The 25228-nt window shown below is 49.7% G+C and overlaps 1 protein-coding gene across 1 annotated transcript in view; it reads right to left on the bottom strand.

Moving 5' to 3' along the window:
* Window positions 1–2904: 2904 nt before the first annotated feature.
* KPNA1 (karyopherin subunit alpha 1) overlaps window positions 2905–25228 on the bottom strand; it is a 69813-nt gene continuing 47489 nt past the window's right edge. The window contains exons 7-14 of the mRNA XM_088450758.1: window positions 13523–13611; window positions 12736–12835; window positions 10788–10951; window positions 10538–10616; window positions 10131–10256; window positions 9398–9525; window positions 7801–7979; window positions 2905–7702 (exon numbers count right to left, since the gene is read on the bottom strand). Of these exons, the coding sequence (XP_088306884.1) occupies window positions 7515–7702; window positions 7801–7979; window positions 9398–9525; window positions 10131–10256; window positions 10538–10616; window positions 10788–10951; window positions 12736–12835; window positions 13523–13611 (1053 nt within the window). The 3' untranslated portion in view covers window positions 2905–7514. The remainder of the gene's footprint in view (window positions 7703–7800; window positions 7980–9397; window positions 9526–10130; window positions 10257–10537; window positions 10617–10787; window positions 10952–12735; window positions 12836–13522; window positions 13612–25228) is intronic.

Raw genomic sequence — 25228 nt, 5'->3', positions numbered from 1 at the left:
TGTGGTCACATAAACAGGATAGGTTACATAGCAGTCTGTGCATTGGGCACACAGTGACATTGGTGAGATAGGTGTGGCACCATGCGTGCAGCCAGTAAGGGGTGGGGGGAGAGGAGCTTTGGGCCTGCGGTCACATGAATAGGATAGGCTACATAGCAGTCTGTGCACTGGGCACCCAGTGACATTGGTGAGATAGGTGTGGCACCATGTGGGCGGCCGGGAAGGGGTGGGGGGAGAGGTGCTTTGGGCCGCGGACACAGGAATAGGATAGGCTACATAGCAGTCTGTGCACAGGGCACACAGTGACATTGGTGAGATAGGTGTGGAGCCATGTGGGCGGCCGGGAAGGGGTGGGGGGGGGGGGGGGGAGAGGTGCTTTGGGCCAGCGGTCACAAGAATAGGTTACATAGCCACTGTGCACAGGGCACACAGTGACATTGGTGAGATAGGTGTTGCACCATGTGTGTGGCTGGTAAGGGGTGGGGGGAGAGGTGCTTTGGGCCTGCGGTCACATGAACAGGATAGGCTACATAGCAGTCTGGGCACAGGGTACACAGTGACATTGGTGAGATAGGTGTGGCACCATGTGTGCGGCCGATAAGGGGAGGAGGGAGAGGTGCTTTGGGCCTGTGGTCACATGAATAGGTTACATAGGAGCCTATGCACAGGGCACACAGTGACATTGGTGATAGGTGTGGCACCATGTGTGGCGCCAGTAAGGGGTGGGGGAGAGGGGCTTTGGGCCCGCAGTCACATGAATAGGATAGGCTACATAGCAGTCTGTGCACAGGGCACACAGTGACATTGGTGAGATAGGTGTGGCACCATGTGGGCGGCCGGGAAGGGGTGGGTGGAGAGGAGCTTTGGGCCTGCGGTGACATGAATAGGATAGGCTACATAGCAGTCTGTACACAGCGCACCCAGTGACATTGGTGAGATAGGTGTGGTACCATGTGGCCGGCCGGGAAGGGGTTGGGGGGAGAGGTGCTTTGGGCCTGCGGTCACATGAATAGGATAGGCTACATAGCAGTCTGTGCACAGGGCACACAGTGACATTGGTGAGATAGGTGTGGCACCATGCACACGGCTGGTAAGGGGTGGGGGGAGAGGTGCTTTGTGCTTGCGGTCACATGAATAGGATAGGCTACATAGCAGTCTGTGCACAGGGCACACAGTGACATAGGTGTGGCGCCATGCACGCGGCTGGTAAGGGGTTGGGGGGGGAGAGGTGCTTTGGGCCAGCGGTCACATGAATAGGATAGGCTACATAGCAGTCTGTGCACAGGGCACACAGTGACATTGGTGAGATAGATGTGGCACCATGTGGGCGGCCGGGAAGGGGTGGGGGGAGAGGAGCTTTGGGCCTGCGGTGACATGAATAGGATAGGCTACATAGCAGTCTGTACACAGGGCACCCAGTGACATTGGTGAGATAGGTGTGGAACCATGTGGGCGGCCGGGAAGGGGTTGGGGGAGAGGTGCTTTGGGCCTGCGGTAACATGAATAGGATAGGCTACATAGCAGTCTGTGCACAGGGCACACAGTGACATTGGTGATATAGGTGTGGCACCATGCACACGGCTGGTAAGGGGTGGGGGGAGAGGTGCTTTGTGCTTGCGGTCACATGAATAGGATAGGCTACATAGCAGTCTGTACACAGGGCACACAGTGACATTGGTGAGATAGGTGTGGCACCATGTGTGTGGCTGGTAAGGGGTGGGGGGAGAGGTGCTTTGGGCCTGCGTCACATGAACAGGATAGGCTACATAGCAGTCTGGGCACAGGGTACACAGTGACATTGGTGAGATAGGTGTGGCACCATGTGCGGCCGGTAAGGGGAGGAGGGAGAGGTGCTTTGGGCCTGTGGTCACATGAATAGAGTAGGCTACATAGCAGTCTGTGCACAGGGCACACAGTGACATTGGTTAGATAGGTGTGGCACCATGCACACGGCTGGTAAGGGGTGGGAGGAGAGGTGCTTTGTGCCTGCGGTCACATGAATAGGTTACATAGCAGCCTGTGCACAGGGAACACAGTGACATTGGTGATAGGTGTGGCACCATGTGTGTGGCCAGTAAGGGGTGGGGGGAGAGGGGCTTTGGGCCCGCAGTCACATGAATAGGATAGGTTACATAGCAGTCTGGTGCACAGGGCACACAGTGACATTGGTGAGATAGGTGTGGCACCATGCGAGCGGCTGGTAAGGGATGGGAGAGGGGCTTTTGGCCCACGGTCACATGAATAGGATAGGCTACATAGCAGTCTGTGCACAGGGCACACAGTGACATAGGTGTGGCGCCATGCACGCGGCTGGTAAGGGGGTGGGGGGGGAGAGGTGCTTTGGGCCAGCGGTCACATGAATAGGATAGGCTACATAGCAGTCTGTGCACAGGGCACACAGTGACATTGGTGAGATAGATGTAGCACCATGTGCGCGGTCGGTAAGGGGGTGGGGGGGGGAGAGGGGCTTTGGGCCCGCAGTCACATGAATAGGGTAGGCTACATAGCAGTCTGTGTACAGGGCACACAGTGACATTGGTGTGAGTGGTGGGTGAGGGCACCGCTACCACCAGTCTGTATAGCGCTGCTGGCAACGTGGACCACTCCTGGCACAGGACCCCTATGTAAAGTAATACATCTAGAACACCTCAAATAATAGAAATCGTAAACAGAAGCGATTTCATTGTGGGCAACAGTTGGTTAAAACATATACATGAATCCTCTGGGTTTTTTGTTACTCCATACATGCTATAAAATGTCACTAGCCAGTAAAGGACCAGTGTGAAATACCTCCTCTTTTGTAGTATGTGCCATAACGAGGTGCTACCGTCACACGAAAGCCAGTATTGGGGACATCTCAGCCTCCCCAGGACCATTCACACCAAGGAAGACGCACAAACAGCACAAAGATGGAAGTGACTTTATTCACTTAAATAGGTGATTGCAATCATTACTGTGACGAAGAGGCAGAATATTCCTGTTTGCTGGGTTTCTCACTAGTTGCTACAAATGGTTTATGTGCTTTGAATCTCAGTTAAGTGTTTTGTTGTATTTTTTTTTTTCTTTCAATAAAAAAAAAAGTAAATTTCTTCCTTTAAAGTTATCTGTTAAAACATATCTAAGTTGGAAGAAATCAGTTTTGCGATTCCTCCATAAAGGAAATAAAAATTAAATATGAATCAAGTTAGAGCCTATTGTTTTGCAATTTAACCCTTTCACTGCTAGAAATAAATCTTGTAACATTGGTGGCAGCGGTGGGATTGTACAGATATTGGGTAAGAGGATGAAAAGGGGGCATTTATGGTTTTAGGGTGTTATCTGATCATCACCCCCCCCAGTCACAATTACTGTATTCTTAAACCACCACATTTTCCTGCAGTTTTGCCATCCTGATCGCCTGTCATTATGCAAATGTTCTGTTAGGTCATGGTAGGGGTCATGATGACTTCCTAAACTCGCTATTTCTATCTGGTGTCTGTTACGGGAGGACTAGTGTGAAAGACTGGACACGGGGTAAGGTGAGACACCGGATTACATTGTATTTATATGACGCACGGTCTGTTGCCTGTAGTGATCATCAAGCACTTTATATTGAAACATAAAAACAGCGTGGGTTTAATCTCAGATTGTCAGTGGCGTCATTGACATGAACAAGATGATTGTAAAGTCTGGAGTTCGCACTGTTCCTGCAAGTTGTGATGCTTTTCGTGTAGACACAGATCAGTGCTCATAATGCAAGCAGGGGGTCTACCTATTCACTCTACCAATTTACAACCCTTTCAGAAGGGGCTTCCACATAACAGGATATATTCCCTAACTCAGGCCCAGCTGAGGAACCACAAGCTGCCCTTTAAAAGGTTTCTATTAATAGTGGGGGAAGGTTCCCTATAATTTTAGGCTTGGCGGCATTATTGGCTGCCAGTATTCATGCACGTACACAAAAGAATCACAAGGTGCAAGAACTTCCCCTGTAAATGAACGTATAAAAAAAAAAAAAAAAAAATCAATTCCACTTCTATTCAGCCGTCTATAGGAGACAAGTCGCAAGTGGTCACAGTATCCACACTGGAAGTAATAGTGTGACCAGGTCAGCAGATAAAAGGGTTAAATGTCGCTCTGCAATACAGCGAGGACCCGGTAGCTTATGTACCACAGATTACAGCGTTAGCAGTGTGACTTTGGAAGGTATATGTCCAAATAAACATCTGTCCCAAGTTGAAACAAAAAAAAAATATATATATATATTTATATCAGTTTCCCAAAGAAAGGACCAGAGTCCCGTCCAAAAAAAAAAAGAGCTTGAAAAGTGCAGTGAAGGTAAGAATTGCTGCGAGCTGTCCTGGGCTCTCCCCGTAGTGCAGTGTTCTGGGCTCAGACAAGACCCGAAGGTTTCCTCAGCCCACTGTAATGCGTTTGGCCTTTAAGGTTTGGCTCCTGATACAAGTCTGTTACTCAAGTTTAGCAGGTAAATGAGAATACATGGAAGGATGTATAGTATTTGTGTTTCTAAGACACGAGCAAAGTCTGTGGCACAAATAAAAAATAAATAGTAGTTTCCTTGGCAGGGTCGCGGGGACAAGCGGCAGGATCTGAACACACCGCCTGACGTGAGGAGACGCCACGCCAGCTTATTGCTTGGGATGGATCCAGCGCGGGAGTCGGTGCAGCACATTCCACAGTCTGGTGTGAGGGCAGCGATGTGGGGGGGGGGGTCAGCATCTTCGATCTCTGTAAAATATACTGGTATATACTGCAATAATACTTATTGGAGGCACCAGGAAATTTTCTTCAGGTCGTTGGGGATTACATTCAACATTAGACAGGTCACATGTGGAATCTTATTCTATGTCATATGTCTACAGGGAGATGGTCGGTGGTGCTAAGCTATTGGGCAAAAAAATGCCCCCAAAAAATAGAAACCAATAATTTGTCAGTATTCATTGATCTTCCCTAAAGTAAGCTCATAGCCGATTGGTTTATAGGAGACCAGGAACTGTATTTGACAGGTGGCTTATTTTACACAGGGAAAGCATGACTAGCCATCATAGAGAGAGGGACATTTTAGTCCATTGGAGAACAAGCCCAGGCTGAACGGCAACCCCAACTAAGGCTGAACCCCAGGTGAGAAACCACCTCTACTGTCATTGTGGTGTTTGGCCAACGCCAGGCAACCTATGTCGGTCCTTAGGATGTGTATGAGCAGCTCCTATTCCTGTTCTGTTGGCAGCAATTCACCCCCTTTAACGTAGGTTCATTTGGGATGAGGGTCCAGGGTCAGGAGTAGAAAAGGTGATAAATGCTGTAGTCTAATGAGGCACCAAAATGGTCATAAAACCAGGGAGAAAAAACCACCTAAAATGCCCAAATTAACCTCAGACAGATCTTTCCCTCCCTCCAAAAGCGTTGGGGGTACAGTGTACTTGCTACGTCTTATCGCACTAACACAGAATCCACATCACGAGTGTGGCGGGCAGGGGGGCGCCTGCCGTGTACCTTACAGAGCACGCCGGCCAGTGCGTAATAACCAGAATGAAAGGGAGGGACATCCCCCACGGTGGAAGCTGGCTGCGGTTATGAAGGATAGAACGGTTTCCTAATTAAAGGCCATTGGGTTTTTCACCTTCATCTGTAAACAGCATGGAGGTCAGCAGGGAATACGTAGTGACTACAGCCACAAATTACTTTGATTTATTGCTAAGTAAATAGCTTGGTCTTTTTGGCTCATTTCCATTTCAGCCAAGTCGTTATATCATCAGGGAAAGTCACTGCCCAAAAATACTTGCTGGATATTTCAATAAAATGGCATAAAAAAAAAATAACACCTTTGCTTGATGATATAAACATATTGCTGCAATGCACAGAATGAAGCCAAGAAAACTAAGTTACAGGCAGGCACAAAAGCCAACAGATTGAAGTGATCTGACGGTAGAACTCTCCTGTCTTTTGCAACCGAAGACGCGAATTTCTGACCTACGCAATAAGCCAGGTGGATGCGTCCACTAACTTCAAAGATGGTTTCAGCATTCGGAACTTTGGTGACAGTCTCAGCAACCAATGAAGAGTGGGGGTGTCCCCTACAGCGACATATGAACAGAGGATGTAGGCCAGAATGCACGCGATTTGTGCTTTAATGTATTGATCACAGATATTAATCATTTGATGGATGGGAGAGAAATTAGCACATTTTACTTATATTGTGGCAATTGCAGAAAAGCACGAGGACCCCGCCAGGACACAATATAGCGCCTAGACGGGGGGAACGGCTATAAGGTCACCCAGCCTCCGACCTATAAAATGGCCTTGGGAACATACAACATGATTACATTAAAATAATGCAATAATTTACACAGCAAATAAAAATTGCTGCATTAACGTAAATAAAAATATATATATATTTATACTCTAGCCTACACTGGGGATTTATTCTGTAAACCAGACAGATGAAGGAGAGGGGAGACGACTTTGCCCGCGTAGACCAGATTCAGGACGCAGAGACCTGAAGCGGTTTCCACGACGCGCGGAGAAAGGTTCAGTCTGATCACATTTTTAGAGGTCACTTTGGAGGGATAGGGAACGTTGGTTTGTTTAGGTGTTTTTGTTGTAGTAGTTTTTTTTTTTTTCTTCTTATTTTTCTTGATTTTTTTTTTTTTGTTTTTAAATTTAAAGAGTCACTAGAAAAGTCTCAACAAGTAATTCAAAGTCAGTGGTGTCTCTGGGGAGAGTCTGAGTACAACAGTCCACAGTCTCATGGAGTCCGAAGGAAGAGACAATAAAACGATTAAGTAACGAACAAAAAAAAAATTTGAAGGCAGCCATTAGACCACTGCGGTGGCTGAGCCATTATGCCACGGATTAAAGGTGGTCAGAATTAAATTGCTGAAATAAAGTCTTCTCGGATCCCACAGAAGGCTTTAGGTGCAGAAGAAGTAGTACGAGTCTTGGCGCCAGGCTTTGGGTCCAGGATGACGCCCGTCGGTGCGGTCATGTGTGCAGTTGGTCTCGTCTTTTTCCTTTTGTCACTGGAGTCTCTATCTGCGTCTTTGTAAAAAAGTACATTATTCGAGTCAAGAGGTGAAATGGAGATATGTGAGAGCAATCAGGTGGGTAACACCATGCTGTAAGGGCGTTTTGCACAGGCTAGGTCCCTCTCTTGTAATGACCGCGCGGAGAGCTCCGGGTTCCGCCGACAGCTCCGTACGTCAAAGAGGAAACCAGAAGAGGGGGCACAGGGAGAAGAATGGAAAAATGAAAAAAGATTTCAGAGAGAAAATGAAAGTTTAAATAGCAGATGGCTGGAAACTACTCCGACTGGACATAAACAAAAAAAAAAGCAGCACTGCGAGAGGTGGGGAGAGAGGAGATCAGAGGAGCAAGTATAAAATAAATAAAAAAAAAAAAAGAAGGAGGAGGAAAGAGAAAGATAAACTGCGCACACGGCAAACAGATGAGCGAGGGTTGGGTAGGAGGAGCAGGAGAGCTAGCTCGGAGGCATGCTGAGCCCGCGGCAGGTGGAGTTAGAGCTGGAATCTCTCCATGGGAGCTTCTCGTTGCTGGAAGATGTACTGTTGCTGCGTGAGGTCCACTTGTGGGGCAATGCTGCTGTCCTCGTCCTCAGTGCCAAAGTAATGCTCGAGAAGGTCAAACGCCTTCTGGTAGATCTCCTGGTTCTCATGACTTTGGAGGAACTCTATTTTGTTGAGACCTGGACAGGAGAGAAAGACACATAAGATCGAGTCATGCAGGATCTGGGAAGGTCCTCATTTTTTTTTTTTGGAGAAGCTCTGAAGCCTCACATCTTACCATAAGCTTCCTCGATGAGAGCGCAGTAAGGATTTATGCCTGTACCGTTGCGTTTCGCCTCCTGCTCACCCAGCCTCAGGATATTTTCTAAGCCATTCAAAGCCACCTGCACGATCTTGGAGTCCATGACGGTCAGAAGGTCGCACAGAGGCTTGATGCAGCCCAGATCCACCAGGTACCTGAAATACAGAGAGGAACCACTAACGGCCGGGTGAGGACACAGACCTAAATACAACCCGCACATTAAGCCTCTGATCACCATACACCATGCCAATCCAGGACTTGGAGGCTATGGGTCCCGTATTAAGGCCCTTCTCTACAGTCAAGCCACCAATGTAGCTTTCCATTTATCTGTTTTATTCAGTGATTCCCAAAACTCGGGCATCAAGGCCCCCGAACTGTCGCGTTTTTCAGGATATCCATGGTTGAGCATAGATCGCTAAATAAAATTGACTGTGGTATTAAGTCATCTGTGCCCAAGCATGGATATCCTTAAAACCAGGACTGTTAGGGTACCTGGAAGCCCAAGTTTAGGAACCTCTCCGTTACAGATTAATAAGACACATATAGAGACTTTTTATGCACCCCTAATGTTTTGAAGCGTTGTATATCCCTTTACGTGAAATGGACGGAAAACCTAAACTCCTATGTATGAAACATCCCCCCTGGCGATATGCTGTGGCGCTGAGGCCATAACCCACACTGCAAAATCCGCTCTGGCTGTCAGTTCCGCTTACACCTACTGTAGTGCAGGGCTGTAGTGATTTCGTCTCCTGCATTATCCTGGGATTACATGTTATTATGCAAAGGAAAAGAAAGCACAACAATGACGCTGTGTAAATAATAGTCCAACGCCTCCCCGCAGCTGTGACTACTAATGTAATAAACTTCATTTATCCATGTAACAAAATCCCAGCCGCACTCATAGTCATAGGCTCGTTACTAGGGTAACGGCAATGAATGAATGAATGAATGGAAGACCCGATGATGAAGCAGACATTACACGGCATCGGCGTTATGGAAGGAAACGCTCCATAGGGAGGTCCCCAGAACAACCAGCTGTGACCTCAGCACTGGGGGCCGAGTGGGGGGGGGGGGGAAGAGGAACCTCTCGCTTTTACCCGAGGGGGAGACTCCATAATCACCACCTAGACACAGACTGTGGTGCCTCTGCTAGGGCTCAGCAATGAGAGATAAAACTGTCTGCTCTGCAATGAGAGCGTCTTTAATACTTTCCATACAGACCGGAAAACCACATTGTGCACTGATGAGCCCAAATAAGGGCTGAACAGTCTGCAGGTGGAAATGATGCCTCAGCGCGGTCACGCTCTGGAACCCAGTGGGAATGTCTGGCTTTTAGCGCCCCCTACCTGTCGTTACTGCCTTCATAAGAGTTCCTTCCGCCGGAACTGGCCTGAAACTGAGAACAGAACGCAAACCGCTGCAATCCAATACAAAACTAGTGCCGAATGCGTCACACCCCTATATGACACCAAAACCTTTACATGTACACGTGTGTATTACAAGACGCCTTTTATCATACAAATCATCTTCATGTTCAGCCCATAGAGCCTGCGGAGGGAGCGGAGACACATACTTGATCTGCTCTGCGGAGCCCCCGGACGTGGCGTTGGTGATTGCCCACGCAGCCTCCTTCCTGGTCCTGAACTCGGCTGTCTGCAGGATGCTGATGAGAGCTGGGAAGATGTCCGCGTCTATCACGGTCTGCGGGATACAATGAACATAATATATCACCCATAGGAAGGGCACACAGAGGTCGCAGTGATCCCAGAATGGTCTCGCTTTTTACACTTTAAAATGACGAGAACATAAATGTCGCCTCGGCTGGGTATAAACGCAGTGGAAGGCACGCAATGTAATCGGGTTACTGGGAGAACCAAGGATCAGACTTGGGAAGGATGTTGGTTTCCACATGACTAATGCCTCACGCTAGTTACAGATAGCCTATGGTAATCTCCCATCTCGGACAGCTATGAATTCCCATTACAGTGTAATGCACTTGGACACATATAGAGCTCTTATATTGACTGCTACATATTAGTGCTTTTGTTACAGACCTTCTTACAAGGGATCCCCTGAGCCTATTGCATGAGACCACTACCCCCTGCCCAGGACAGTGGGTTACCAGGATAGGACGACAGCCAAAGCCTGCAGGGGCTGCACCCAGCGAATGACCCATTCCTAAGCCGCTGGGGGCCTCGTGTGGCGGTGATGGGGGAACTCCCACAATGGGAGCGAGCGACAGAGCGCACCCCCTCTCCTGTTAGAGGGGACAATAGAGGCAATGGACAAGGAGTGACAGCAGTTACCTGGATCTGGGCCCGGTTGCCCGCCGTGATGTTGGATATCGTCCAGCAGGCCTCCTTCTTAATGGACTCCTTGGGGCTGCTCAATAAGTGCAGCAAACTCTGCAGCGCTGAGCAGTTTAGAATGACCTGCGGATTGGGGAGAGGTCTCTTAATGCGAATCGCAAACGCCTCGTCGGACAACACTCACTAGTGACATGACTGATGCACTCTCTCAAATCAATGTGAATCGGCCTGAAAAACAATCGCATCAAAATGTGCAACTAAAAATGGAAAAGATGCTGTTTGACCACAAGAGGGCAGATATTGCCCAGTAATTGGCTGATCAGTACTCGGGCCTATAGTCTGTATTGGTGAATGTGCTGAGGACACTAATTATTCTGCACCATGAATCACGGACTGTTCCTAACCTGTGTCTGAACATCATCTCCAGTCACGATGTTCCCCACAGCTCTCAGAGCGGGTGACACCACTTTGTAGTCGGTGTGCCTGTGGACAGAAAAGCCAGCGCTGTCAGAAGGAGGCAGCCGCAGGGACTATGCTGCAGCTAGCTACGTAGAACCCATTTGTTTCATGCACCCCCAGAGCGTTGTCTCCGGGGATCGATGCACAGTACAAAGCACACAGCACTCATTTATCTCACCCCTCACATCCTCTTACATTAGCAGCTCCACCAATCTCCTGCACACGCCGGCATCGATCACAGCTTGGATTTTGTCATTTGGCCCGTCAGACAGGTAGGAGAGGGCCCAGCAGGCGTCGGCCAGGACATCGGTGTCGCTAACGAACAGCAGCCAGGAGAGGACGTTCAGACACGGGGAGACCTGCGGCACAGGACACAGTAACACATCCGGCCAGGGGCTGCGATAATAGTGTCAATACCACGGAAACAGAGCCCTTCCCGCTTATCACTGAGCGCTACCGTCACCGAGAAGAGGGGAGGACACCGGTGACCATTAGACAAAGCGCGACGATATCCGCACAGTCTATATATAGTCTTTTAGCCACTAAGTATTTCACCAAAAACTGCTCAGAAATTGACTTTTAACCCCCACGTAATTAACCTTAGAATATGTGTTTTCTAGAGGTTTAAACTTTCTATTGAAAAAAAAATGTCTAGAGGGCGTCTCGCACCCCCCCCCCCCCCCCCACATCTTTACAGACCCTCATTGTAATATTATCATCATTTATTTATATGGCGCCACAAGTGTTCCGCAGCACCTTACATAGTACATAAACAAATAGGTGACCAGTGACTTACAGTACAATACAATACAGGACATGGATAATATACATTAGCGACCATAACACCCATATAAGCAACAATGCAAAGCAACCAAGTGTTAGGTGCCCTGGTAGAGAGTAAGAAGTAGATGAAGGTAGAGTAAGGAGAAGCACAAGAGGGTAGAGGGCCCTGCTCATAAGAGCTTACATTCTAAAGGGGAGGGGCAGACAAACAGGGGTGACACAGATGGGGTAGACGGGGAGGAAGGAGCTTGTAGCAGCAAGTTAGGATGAGAGCTGGAAGACTTTGATTAAATAGTCTCTCCCATCCCCAAGTGGCAACACAAACCCATAGCGGCACTATGTCTCCACTGGAATTACCCCCCCAAGTTGTAATAGATCCCCCCAGAGGCGTTATCCCCGCGCCACCAGTTATGTTTAATCCACCCCTGATTACACTCGCACAGACGATTCACTCAAAAAGTGAGTGACTAGTAGTCAGCGTTTGGGGGGCAGTAATGGGGGGTGGTTTATAAATGTGAAGGCGTGTCTGACAATTTAAACGCCGTTACATGGGCGTCAATAAACTAGTCATTACGATCTGCAGTGTGAGACCCCTCTGCGTGTCTGGAGAGTCGCTGTGTTTGAGACAGCTCAGAGTTGCCACATAAGCGTCGTCGATCCCCGATGTATACGCTGGTGCGTGACGTTGGGAGGGACAGAAGGTGGCGGTGGGCGTCCCTATGCCCTAGTAAAGCTTTGGAAACATTAGCGCATTTTCGCAGCTGCGATCACATTAGCGTAAATGTCTGCATCAGGTCCTTAATTATAAATGGAGGAAAAGTTTGTAGGGGGAGAAGCCGATATACTAGAAGAAGTGACCCTAATAAGTGCTGGCTCCTCAACCCTCACTACACCCCATAAAGTGTCCCCCAGTGAGCTGTACGGGCTGGAACCCCCCCCACAGACCGATGTGATTGGCTGCTGCAGGTTTCCTGTATCATTCCAGCAATCTGCACCATGCTAAAGTGAGAGCATTACAAACGCTTCTATATCATGGGACACAGCTGCTCATAATTAATGGAAGTATTGGGAAAGTGGTAAATCCCTCTCCCTTCATCACGGACCCACACGCCCTGGTGCCAGCGCTCCCCCATGGCTCATCTTCTAGGCAGCAGGTAAAACAGTGCGAGGCAGGGACGCGACTCTGTAGGTAAGAAATAAGCTTCGGGGTGGCGGTTTCCTGGTGTAACATTGTCACTACTGTAGGCGGATCTGAGTAATAACCATTAAACCTCTTCTCCAAGTCCGTCTGGGGAACACCCATAGATATATATATATATATATATATATATATATATATATATCTATCATACATGCTCACCTTAGCAAAGTCTGGGGGAGGGTTCTTTCCGCGGCACAGGTTAGACAAGGCCCAGACAGCGTTCCGAGTCATTGTAAGACGGTTCTGTTTTGAGAGTAACCTGCAAAATGAAGAGACTCAATCAATCACTGCTGTATAATGTCACATACATGCAACATGTTCTAAATACACATGATCACTGGAAGTAGGTGCGGATGAGGCTGTAAACAGGAACAGTGTAAGGGGAATTAAAGAGCATCATTAATATCACTACCACCGACGCACTGTACTATGACACGCCTCAGAGTATAGCCACCACGGGCCGAGGCAACGGCTGGGAAGGAGTCGGGAGACCACCTGGGGAGAGTGATAAACGACCAAACAATCAGCTCCTGTCATTTTTCAACCAAAACCTGTAACATGACAGTTAGGAGCTGAGTGGCTGGTAGTTGATCACTTTTCGGAGCTTAGTACATCTCCCCCAGGTGTCAGAGAAGCCGGGCGTTAGTGACAGGCTCCCTAGGTACGTGGGGAGCGTCCGGCATACATTATCCTTATAAACATCCAGTAAGGCTTCCGTAACGTCTGACAGGACATTTATATAAGAGGCCACAAGAGGGGGCAGACGACACCCTATACATTTATTGGCTTAAGTTAGATGGTCTATAAACATTCCCTTCTGTGGCGCCAGTATAGTCCACAGCGCAATCATACACAAGATTGGGGGATGAGGTACAGAACCTGGTATATAACGGAGGATCAGAGAACCATGTAGATAATCCTGTGGAAAGGAGGATACAATACTCACTGTAAGAGAGGGGGCAGGATGTTACAGTCTAACACGTAGTCTCTGCACACGGTGCTGTCTCCAGCGATGTTCCCCAGAGCCCAGACTGCCTATCAGAGGAACACACCACATACACAATGATCTCCGTGAAGGCGACAGTCAGCGTATGCAGCAGCGTAGTGTAAGATATAGATGGCATTGTAGCAGATCAGGTGAGGAATCAGGGGGTAGCAGTGTAGTGTTAGATATAGATGACATTGTAGCACATCAGGTGAGGAATCAGGGGGTAGCAGTGTAGTGTTAGATATAGATGGCATTGTAGCAGAACTATCAGGTGAGGAATCAGGGGGTAGTAGTGTAGTGTTAGATATAGATGACATTGTAGCAGATCAGGTGAGGAATCAGGGGGTAGCAGTGTAGTGTAAGATATAGATGACATTGTAGCAGATCAGGTGAGGAATCAGGGGGTAGCAGTGTAGTGTTAGATATAGATGGCATTGTAGCAGATCAGGTGAGGAATCAGGGGGTAGCAGTGTAGTGTTAGATATAGATGGCATTGTAGCAGAACTATCAGGTGAGGAATCAGGGGGTAGCAGTGTAGTGTAAGATATAGATGGCATTGTAGCAGATCAGGTGAGGAATCAGGGGGTAGCAGTGTAGTGTTAGATATAGATGACATTGTAGCAGATCAGATGAGGAATCAGGGGGTAGCAGTGTAGTGTTAGATATAGATGACATTGTAGCAGAACTATCAGGTGAGGAATCAGGGGGTAGCAGTGTAGTGTTAGATATAGATGACATTGTAGCAGAACTATCAGGTGAGGAATCAGGGGGTAGCAGTGTAGTGTTAGATATAGATGGCATTGTAGCAGAACTATCAGGTGAGGAATCAGGGGGTAGCAGTGTAGTGTAAGATATAGATGGCATTGTAGCAGATCAGGTGAGGAATCAGGGGGTAGCAGTGTAGTGTTAGATATAGATGACATTGTAGCAGATCAGATGAGGAATCAGGGGGTAGCAGTGTAGTGTTAGATATAGATGGCATTGTAGCAGAACTATCAGGTGAGGAATCAGGAGGTAGCAGTGTAGTGTTAGATATAGATGGCATTGTAGCAGAACTATCAGGTGAGGAATCAGGGGGTAGCAGTGTAGTGTTAGATATAGATGACATTGTAGCAGATCAGGTGAGGAATCAGGGGGTAGCAGTGTAGTGTTAGATATAGATGACATTGTAGCAGAACTATCAGGTGAGGAATCAGGGGGTAGCATTGTAGTGTTAGACATAGATGACATTGTAGCAGAACTATCAGGTGAGGAATCAGGGGGTAGCAGTGTAGTGTTAGATATAGATGGCATTGTAGCAGAACTATCAGGTGAGGAATCAGGGGGTAGCAGTGTAGTGTTATATATAGATGGCATTGTAGCAGAACAATCAGGTGAGGAATCAGGGGGTAGCAGTGTAGTGTTAGATATAGATGGCATTGTAGCAGATCAGGTGAGGAATCAGGAGGTAGTAATGTAGTGTTAGATATAGATGGCATTGTAGCAGATCAGGTGAGGAATCAGGGGGTAGCAGTGTAGTGTTAGATATAGATGGCATTGTAGCAGAACAATCAGGTGAGGAATCAGGGGGTAGCAGCGTAGTGTTATATATAGATGGCATTGTAGCAGATCAGGTGAGGAATCAGGAGGTAGTAATGTAGTGTTAGATATAGATGACATTGTAGCAGATCAGGTGAGGAATCAGGGGGTAGCAGTGTAGTGTTAGATATAGATGGCATTGTAGCACATCAGGTGAGGAATCAGGGGGTAGCAGTGTAGTGTTAGATATAGATGGCATTGTAGCAGATCAGGTGAGGAATCAGGAGGTAGCAGTGTAGTGTTAGATATAGATGGCATTGTAGCAGAACTATCAGGTGAGGAATCAGGGGGTAGCAGTGTAGTGTTAGATATAGATGGCATTGTAGCAGAACTATCAGGTGAGGAATCAGGGGTAGCAGTGTAGTGTTAGATATAGATGGCATTGTAGCAGATCAGGTGAGGAATCAGGAGGTAGCAGCGTAGTGTTAGATATAGATGACATTGTAGCAGAACTATCAGGTGAGGAATCAGGGGGTAGCAGTGTAGTGTTAGATATAGATGACATTGTAGCAGATCAGGTGAGGAATCAGGGGGTAGCAGTGTAGTGTTAGATATAGATGGCATTGTAGCAGAACTATCAGGTGAGGAATCAGGGGTAGCAGTGTAGTGTTAGATATAGATGGCATTGTAGCAGAACTATCAGGTGAGGAATCAGGGGGTAGCAGTGTAGTGTTAGATATAGATGACATTGTAGCAGAACTATCAGGTGAGGAATCAGGAGGTAGCAGTGTAGTGTTAGATATAGATGGCATTGTAGCAGATCAGGTGAGGAATCAGGAGGTAGCAGCGTAGTGTTAGATATAGATGGCATTGTAGCAGATCAGGTGAGGAATCAGGGGGTAGCAGTGTAGTGTTAGATATAGATGACATTGTAGCAGAACTATCAGGTGAGGAATCAGGGGGTAGCAGTGTAGTGTTAGATATAGATGGCATTGTAGCAGATCAGGTGAGGAATCAGGGGGTAGCAGTGTAGTGTTAGATATAGATGGCATTGTAGCAGATCAGGTGAGGAATCAGGGGGTAGCAGTGTAGTGTTAGATATAGATGGCATTGTAGCAGAACTATCAGGTGAGGAATCAGGGGGTAGCAGTGTAGTGTTATATATAGATGGCATTGTAGCAGATCAGATGAGGAATCAGGGGGTAGCAGTGTAGTGTTAGATATAGATGACATTGTAGCAGATCAGGTGAGGAATCAGGAGGTAGCAGTGTAGTGTTAGATATAGATGACATTGTAGCAGATCAGGTGAGGAATCAGGGGGTAGCAGTGTAGTGTTAGATATAGATGGCATTGTAGCAGATCAGGTGAGGAATCAGGGGGTAGCAGTGTAGTGTTAGATATAGATGGCATTGTAGCAGATCAGGTGAGGAATCAGGGGGTAGCAGCGTAGTGTTAGATATAGATGACATTGTAGCAGAACTATCAGGTGAGGAATCAGGGGGTAGCAGTGTAGTGTTAGATATAGATGACATTGTAGCAGAACTATCAGGTGAGGAATCAGGGGGTAGCAGTGTAGTGTTAGATATAGATGGCATTGTAGCACATCAGGTGAGGAATCAGGGGGTAGCAGTGTAGTGTTAGATATAGATGGCATTGTAGCAGAACTATCAGGTGAGGAATCAGGGGGTAGCAGTGTAGTGTTAGATATAGATGGCATTGTAGCAGATCAGGTGAGGAATCAGGAGGTAGCAGTGTAGTGTTAGATATAGATGACATTGTAGCACATCAGGTGAGGAATCAGGGGGTAGCAGTGTAGTGTTAGATATAGATGACATTGTAGCAGATCAGGTGAGGAATCAGGGGGTAGCAGTGTAGTGTTAGATATAGATGGCATTGTAGCAGAACTATCAGGTGAGGAATCAGGGGGTAGCAGTGTAGTGTTAGATATAGATGACATTGTAGCAGAACTATCAGGTGAGGAATCAGGGGGTAGCAGCGTAGTGTTAGATATAGATGGCATTGTAGCAGAACTATCAGGTGAGGAATCAGGGGGTAGCAGTGTAGTGTTAGATATAGATGGCATTGTAGCAGAACTATCAGGTGAGGAATCAGGGGGTAGCAGTGTAGTGTTAGATATAGATGGCATTGTAGCAGAACAATCAGGTGAGGAATCAGGGGGTAGCAGCGTAGTGATAGATATAGATGGCATTGTAGCAGATCAGGTGAGGAATCAGGAGGAAGTAATGTAGTGTTAGATATAGATGACATTGTAGCAGATCAGGTGAGGAATCAGAGGGTAGCAGTGTAGTGTTAGATATAGATGACATTGTAGCAGATCAGGTGAGGAATCAGGGGGTAGCAGCGTAGTGTTAGATATAGATGACATTGTAGCAGATCAGGTGAGGAATCAGGGGGTAGCAGCGTAGTGTTAGATATAGATGGCATTGTAGCAGAACTATCAGGTGAGGAATCAGGGGGTAGCAGTGTAGTGTTAGATATAGATGGCATTGTAGCAGAACTATCAGGTGAGGAATCAGGGGGTAGCAGTGTAGTGTTAGATATAGATGGCATTGTAGCAGAACAATCAGGTGAGGAATCAGGGGGTAGCAGCGTAGTGATAGATATAGATGGCATTGTAGCAGATCAGGTGAGGAATCAGGAGGAAGTAATGTAGTGTTAGATATAGATGACATTGTAGCAGATCAGGTGAGGAATCAGAGGGTAGCAGTGTAGTGTTAGATATAGATGACATTGTAGCAGATCAGGTGAGGAATCAGGGGGTAGCAGCGTAGTGTTAGATATAGATGACATTGTAGCAGATCAGGTGAGGAATCAGGGGGTAGCAGTGTAGTGTTAGATATAGATGGCATTGTAGCACATCAGGTGAGGAATCAGGGGGTAGCAGCGTAGTGTTAGATATAGATGGCATTGTAGCAGATCAGGTGAGGAATCAGGGGGTAGCAGCGTAGTGTTAGATATAGATGGCATTGTAGCAGAACTATCAGGTGAGGAATCAGGGGGTAGCAGTGTAGTGTTAGATATAGATGGCATTGTAGCAGAACTATCAGGTGAGGAATCAGGGGGTAGCAGTGTAGTGTTAGATATAGATGACATTGTAGCAGATCAGGTGAGGAATCAGGGGGTAGCAGCGTAGTGTTAGATATAGATGGCATTGTAGCAGAACTATCAGGTGAGGAATCAGGGGGTAGCAGTGTAGTGTTAGATATAGATGGCATTGTAGCAGAACTATCAGGTGAGGAATCAGGGGGTAGCAGCGTAGTGTTAGATATAGATGACATTGTAGCAGATCAGGTGAGGAATCAGGGGGTAGCAGCGTAGTGATAGATATAGATGGCATTGTAGCATATCAGGTGAGGAATAAGGGGGTAGCAGCGTAGTGATAGATATAACAAGAGATATGGTAAGAACTTACCTTTGTTATCTCTGTTTCTACGAAGTCCATAGGGTCCACAGGGTTGACCTTGGGGGTTATAGCTGGAACAGGATCCATGGGCACCACACAGTTAAGCTTTTAGCTCCCAGGATGCACTTGGGTCCTCCTCTATACCCCGCCCCCGAGCCACAGGCACCTCAGTTGGTAAGCAGCCTAGGCCGGAGGAGAATATGGAACAGAGAGAAGGAAGACTGGAACACACAAGAAACCATACTCACAGCAATAGGAGACGGAAAACCGGTGACCAGCCACACAGCCCATTTGAAGCCAGGTGCGTCAGGGCGGGCGCCCTGTGGACCCTATGGACTTCGTAGAAACAGAGATAACAAAGGTAAGTTCTTACCATATCTCTTGTTTTCTACTTCAGGGTCCATAGGGGATCCACAGGGTTGACCTTGGGGATGTCCCAAAGCAGTTCAACTAAGGGCGGGGACGCTCCTGTGCTGAAAGGAGCACCCGGCGCCCAAAGGAAGCATCCTGAGAGGCGAAGGTGTCAAACGCATAGAACCTCAAAAACGTTTGAATAGAAGACCAAGTGGCCGCCTTACACAGCTGAACAGCAGAAGCGACACGTCTAGCAGCCCAAGAGGGACCCACAGAACGAGTGGAATGAGCCTTAACAGAGGCTGGCACAGGTAAACCCTCTCGTGCATAAGCCTCACAAATAACGGAACGAAGCCAACGGGCTAACGTTTGTTTGTTGGCAGGCCAACCCCTCTTGTGAAAACCAAAGAGGATAAACAAGGAATCAGACTTCCTAACCGAAGCCGTCCGGTCTACATATATTCTAAGCGCCCGGACCACATCTAAGGAAGTCTCACCAGCTGAAAGATCAGGGGACTGAAAAGCTGGCACAACAAGTTCCTGATTAATGTGGAACTTCGAGACCACTTTGGGCAAAAACTCAGGACGAGTGCGGAGCACCGATCTGTCCTGGTGAAAAATCAGGAAAGGAGGGCGACAGGAAAGCGCCCCCAATTCAGACACCCTCCTGGCCGAAGCAATTGCCAGGAGAAAAACCGTCTTAAATGTCAGCCACTTGAGCTCCACCGCCTCAAGAGGCTCAAACGGAGGACCCTGCAGGACCCGTAGCACCACCGCCAAGTCCCAAGGAGCCACAGGAGGCACAAAGGGAGGCTGGATCCTGAGAACACCCTGGAAAAAGGTGTGAACGTCTGGTAGTATTGCAATCCGCCGTTGAAACCACACGGACAAGGCGGACACATGAACCTTCAGAGATGCAAGGCGTAAGCCGAGATCCAATCCTGACTGAAGAAATTCCAAGATCCTAGAAACTCGGAACACCTGAGGATCATAATGTCTGGACTCACACCACTGAAAGTAAGTGTGCCACACTCTGTGATAAATCCGTGCTGAAGCAGGCTTGCGTGCCCTGAGCATGGTACCAATAACCGAACTGGAGAAGCCCCGAGACCTCAAGACGGCTGTCTCAAGAGCCATGCCGTCAAAGACAGCCGACCCAGATCCGGGTAAAGGCAGGGCCCCTGAGACAACAGGTCCCGACGCTGAGGAAGAAGGTACGGAGCGTCGATGGAGAGGCTCCTGAGATCGGAGTACCAAGGACGTCTGGGCCACGCCGGAGCTACCAGCACGAGCATGCCGCCGTCCTGCTTCAATTTCCGCAGAACCCGAGGAAGCAGGGATAGCGGAGGAAACAGATACGCCAGGTGAAACGTCCATTTCACCGACAGCGCGTCCACCAGACTTGCGCCTGCGTCTCTTGTCCTTGACCCGTAAATGGGCAACTTGTGATTGTGACGGGAGGCCATCAAGTCCAGCTCCGGCAGTCCCCACCTGTCCACGAGTAGCTGAAACACCTCTGGGTGAAGCGACCATTCCCCGGGATGCACGTCGTGACGGCTGAGGAAGTCCGCCTCCCAATTGAGGACTCCGGGGATGAAGACCGCCGAGATAGCCGGAATGTGACCCTCCGCCCAAGTCAGGATACGAGACACCTCCGACATCGCTGCCTGACTGCGAGTTCCGCCTTGGTGGTTGATATACGCCACCGTGGTGGCGTTGTCGGACTGCACCTGTACCGCCCTTCCGTGAAGAGCGGGGCCGGACGAATGCAGGGCCCTGTATACTGCCCGCAGTTCCAGGATGTTGATGGGGAGAAGTGCTTCTTCCGCTGACCAACGACCCTGAAGCGACAAAGAGCCGGTCACTGCCCCCCAACCCCGGAGACTGGCATCCGTCGTGAGCAGGACCCAGTCCGGGATCCAAAATGGGCGCCCCTCGACCAGATGAGCTGTCTGAAGCCACCAAGCCAAAGATTGCCGAACATCCGGAGACAACACCAGCACCTGAGAGCGGATACGGTGAGGTAACCCGTTCCATTCTGATAGAATCAGCCCCTGCAGGGGCCGGGAATGGAACTGGGCAAATTCCACCATGTCGAATGTCGACACCATGGACCCCAGAACTCTCATAGCCGAATGGACCGACAGGCGGCAACGGCTCAGGCAACTGTGTATCCGCAGCTGTAGGGAGGCGACCTTCTCCGGAGTCAGGAAGATCCTTTGCTGACGCGAATCCAGCAGGGCTCCCAAATGAACCATCCGCTGTGATGGAATCAGGGAGGACTTTTTCCAATTTATCAACCACCCGTGTGCTTGCAGGCAAGCGATCGTCAGGTGGAGATCTTGAAGCAGTACCTCCGGGGAGCTCGCCAGCAACAGGAGGTCGTCCAGATACGGCAGCAGCCGTACATTCTGGTTCCGAAGATGTGCGGCCATGACCGCCATAATCTTCGTGAACACCCTCGGTGCCGTGGAGAGACCAAAGGGTAGCGCCCGGAACTGATAGTGGTGTTGAAGGATAGCGAACCTCAGATACCGCTGGTGTGAAGATGCTATCGGAACATGGAGGTAGGCGTCCTGGATGTTCAGGGACACCATGTAATCCCCCGGTTCCATCGCCAGAATGATGGAACGGAACGTTTCCATCCTGAACTTGGGAACTCTGAGGAATTTGTTCAGAGACTTCAAGTTGAGGATAGGGCGATGAGAACCATTGGTTTTCTGCACCAGAAACAGAGACGAATAATACCCCGTCCCTCGTTGTGAAAGAGGAACGGGAACAATGACCCCTGCTTTCAGCAAGGACTCTATAGCCTCCTGAACCTGTAACGCCTTGGTCTTGTCCTGAGAAGGACTTGTGCAGAAAAACTGGTGGGGTGGTCTGTGCCGAAAAGACAGGGCGTACCCCTGGGAGACCACTTCTCGAACCCAGGCATCTGTGGTGGTATTGTGCCAGCACTGGGCAAATAGAAGAAGTCGGCCTCCCACTCTGAGGTCCCCCAGAGGGAGGCCCGTCCCATCAGGCCGCAGGTTTATCTTCCTGCTTGGAAGAAGGGCGCCGAGCACTCCAGGCTTGCTTCTTGGGTTTAGGGGCAGTCTTACTCGCAGACTGTCTCGGGAAGGACTGACCTTTCGCCTTACCCTGAACCCGAAAGGAACGAAAAGCCGAACTCCGAACCTTAGCAGGCAGTGCCGCCGAAGGGAGGAAGGCCGACTTGGATTTAGCCAGGGTGTCCACTATTTTGTCCAAGTCCGGACCAAATAGTAATTCCCCATTGAAAGGTAAGGCCTCCAGACCCTTCTTTGAATCAGAGTCCGCTCTCCAGGACCGCAACCACAAGGATCGGCGGCCAGACACCGCTGCAGCCGATACCCGCGAGGTCAGCAGACTAGCATCTAGAGAAGCTTCACCAATGTAAGAAGCAGCGTCCCTCATTTGTCCCAACAACGCCCGCTGGACATCCGGAGCGTCGTCTGGGAAGGTATCTTCCAATGCATTGGCCCACCCCTCAATGGCCTTGGCCACCCAGGAGATGGCCATGGACGGTCGGGCCACCGCCCCAGAGAGGGAGTAAATAGACTTTAAGCAAGTCTCGACTTTCCTGTCCGTGGGATCCTTCAGCGAGGATATCGACGGTAATGGTAAGGTGGCGCCCCGAGTTAAACGGGTGACATGGGAATCCACCGCCGATGGAGTTTCCCATTTTTTACAATGTGCCTCAGGGAAGGGGTAATTAGAAGCCAACCGCTTCTGAGGAAGGAATCTCTTACTGGGCGCGTGCCAAGCTACCGCCATATGATCCGTCAACTGATCCGACAGGGGAAACACCGCAGAAGCCACCTTAGTTTTTTTGAAACTAGGAAACTTCGACTTAGGAACCGGTGCCTCATCCTCTATAAGAAGAATAGCTCGCACCGCCCTAACTAGTGCTCGCACATTAATGGACGACTTGGTATCCATTTCCTGGACCGAGGCGTCCGAGTCAGTGTCATCAGGGACCTCCCCATCATCTGAGGAACCCTCTGAGTCCGATACCTGAGCAGCCCGTGTCATGAGTGGGCGTTTTGAAATCCTAGAAGGCATGTCAGTCTGCAACATTGACTGAAAAGCCGAGGAAGCGGCCGCCAAATTTTGCACGGAGTTGGAGAGCACATCCACCCATGGTGGAGGAGTCGCCATAGGGGCCTGAAAAGGTACCACAGGCTGCTGCGGCACAGGGGAAGCCTGTATATACATAGGCAACCCCGCATAGGGACCTACTGATTGAGACCCAGGAGGACTCCGCAATAACTGCGGGACACCCGGGGAATGGGGGATGGTCGGCTGGGGCACCGCCCTAGTAGGGAGAGCAGTCGGGACCGACAGGCGGTCCGCAATAGACACCAGCACTTGAGAAAACATCGCCCACGGTGGTTCCTGCGCCAGAGAAGGTCTGGATGGGCCAGGAGCCACCTGGCATCGACTACACAGGCCATCCTGTGACAAATCCTCCCTATCTACTCCTGCAGAACAGCGTCCGCAGGAGGCCAACACCGGAGCCACTGAGCGCTCAACCTCCTCGTCTGACATGACAGAATATATTATATTTCTACTTCAGGGTCCATAGGGGTCCACAGGGTGACCTTGGGGTATAGCTGGATCCTGGATCCTCGGGCACCACGGAGTTAAAGCTTTCAGCTGCTCCCAGGATGCACTTGGGTCCAACCTCCCCTATACCCCGCCCCCGAGCCACAGGCACCTCAGTTTTAGATGGTGCCCGGCCGGAGTCGGGTCACCCTGCGGGGTGGGCTGCTGGAGCAGCCCCCTAAAGCTTTTAATTTTTTATTTAACTTAGTTAAATTTATTTATTTATTTATTTTTTACTACAGTTTTTCTACAGAGCGGCAGCGCTGGGCTGTCTGTACAGACGCCCACGCTGCCGCTCCTTCTCCCTGCTGGCGCCGCGACGCCAGCACTGAACTGGGGATCGCGGCGGGGGAAGCCAGAGTCTGTACTAGCCGGACTCTGGCTTCCCCCGGGACTGCTGCCGGAAGACGCCGGGGAGATCAGGTAAGCCGCGCACCGCTGATTAGCGGCGGTGCGCGGGTTCCTTTCAAATGCAGTCCCATGCCCCCGGTTCTAGGGGACAGACCGGGGGCGCTAGCGGTGGCGGCGGGCCCCCCCTCCAGCGGAGGCATACCCCGCCAGACCACCAGGGTAAATTAAGCGGCAAGCGGGATGCCGGCAAGCCCTGGGGTTAATATGCTAGCCAGGGGAGGAAGCCTTCCCTGTCTAGCGGCTCCTCCCCTCAGCTCAGCGCGCCTTTCAGCTCGTAGTCTGGCGTCGCTGAGCTGCAGCTACTCGGGCCACTCCTCCTCTGAGGTCTCCAGCGGCCATTTTCTCTGTGGCAGTGTGGATACTCTCAGGGAGCACGCGGACCGGTCCCCCTGTGTACCTCTCCCCTGCAGAAGGACAGTGTACACAGCACTATAGCCCTCCCAGACACTGAATCTGGGCAGGTTGATTGTAGTGGAAAGGTGCAGTGAGTATATCTTCCTGCATGGTATGTGACTTTTGCTAGTGCTGCCTGTCTGTGTCTTTTTTCTACTTACTGTCAGCCTATACCTATCCCTTTCCTTCTCCTACAAGCCCTACAGGTGTGCGGGGGAAGGTGTTTCTACAGACCTCACCTATATAAATCACGTATTTGTGAGGTCCGTCACATACAGTTGTGTGCTACACGGTGCCATATTGTGGGCTGTTGTCCAGCACACGAGTGAGTGCGCACGTTTTCTTCCAACGTCATGTCCGAGGAGGAGATTGAGCACTCCGGGGCTCCGGTATTGTTCTCCTGCAGGCGCTGTTCTGCAGGAGTTGATAGGGAGGATTTGTCACAGGACGGCCTGTGCGGACAGTGCCAGGCGCTCCCTGGTATGTCTAAACCTCCCATGTCGCAGGAGCCACCGTGGGCGATGTTTACCCAGGTGCTGGTGTCCATCGCGGACCGTCTGTCGGTCCCGACTGCCACCCCTACTAGGGCGTTGCCCAGCCTGCCATCCCCCATTCCCCGGGTGTCCCACAATTATTGCAGACTCCCCCGGGGTCTCAGCCTGTTGGTCCCTATGCAGGGTTGCCAATGTATATTCAGTCCACCCCTGTGGCACAGCAGGCTGTGGTGCCGTTTCAGGCTCCTGTGGCAACTCCTCCACCCTGGGTGGATGCGCTTTCCCACACTGTCCAAGATTTGGCGGCAACATCTTCGGCCTTTCAGTCGATGTTGCGCAGTGACGTGCCCTCCAGGGCGTCTAAACGCTCAGTCATGGCGCAGGCTGCGCATCTTCCGGATTCTGAGGGGTCCTCGAACGATGGTGAGGTGCAGGGTGACTCAG

Source organism: Taudactylus pleione, unplaced genomic scaffold, assembly GCF_031769625.1.
Source record: "Taudactylus pleione unplaced genomic scaffold, aTauple2 ptg000523l, whole genome shotgun sequence".
In the NCBI taxonomy this organism is placed as follows: domain Eukaryota; kingdom Metazoa; phylum Chordata; class Amphibia; order Anura; family Myobatrachidae; genus Taudactylus; species Taudactylus pleione.
This window is presented reverse-complemented; position numbering and strand designations above follow the sequence as displayed.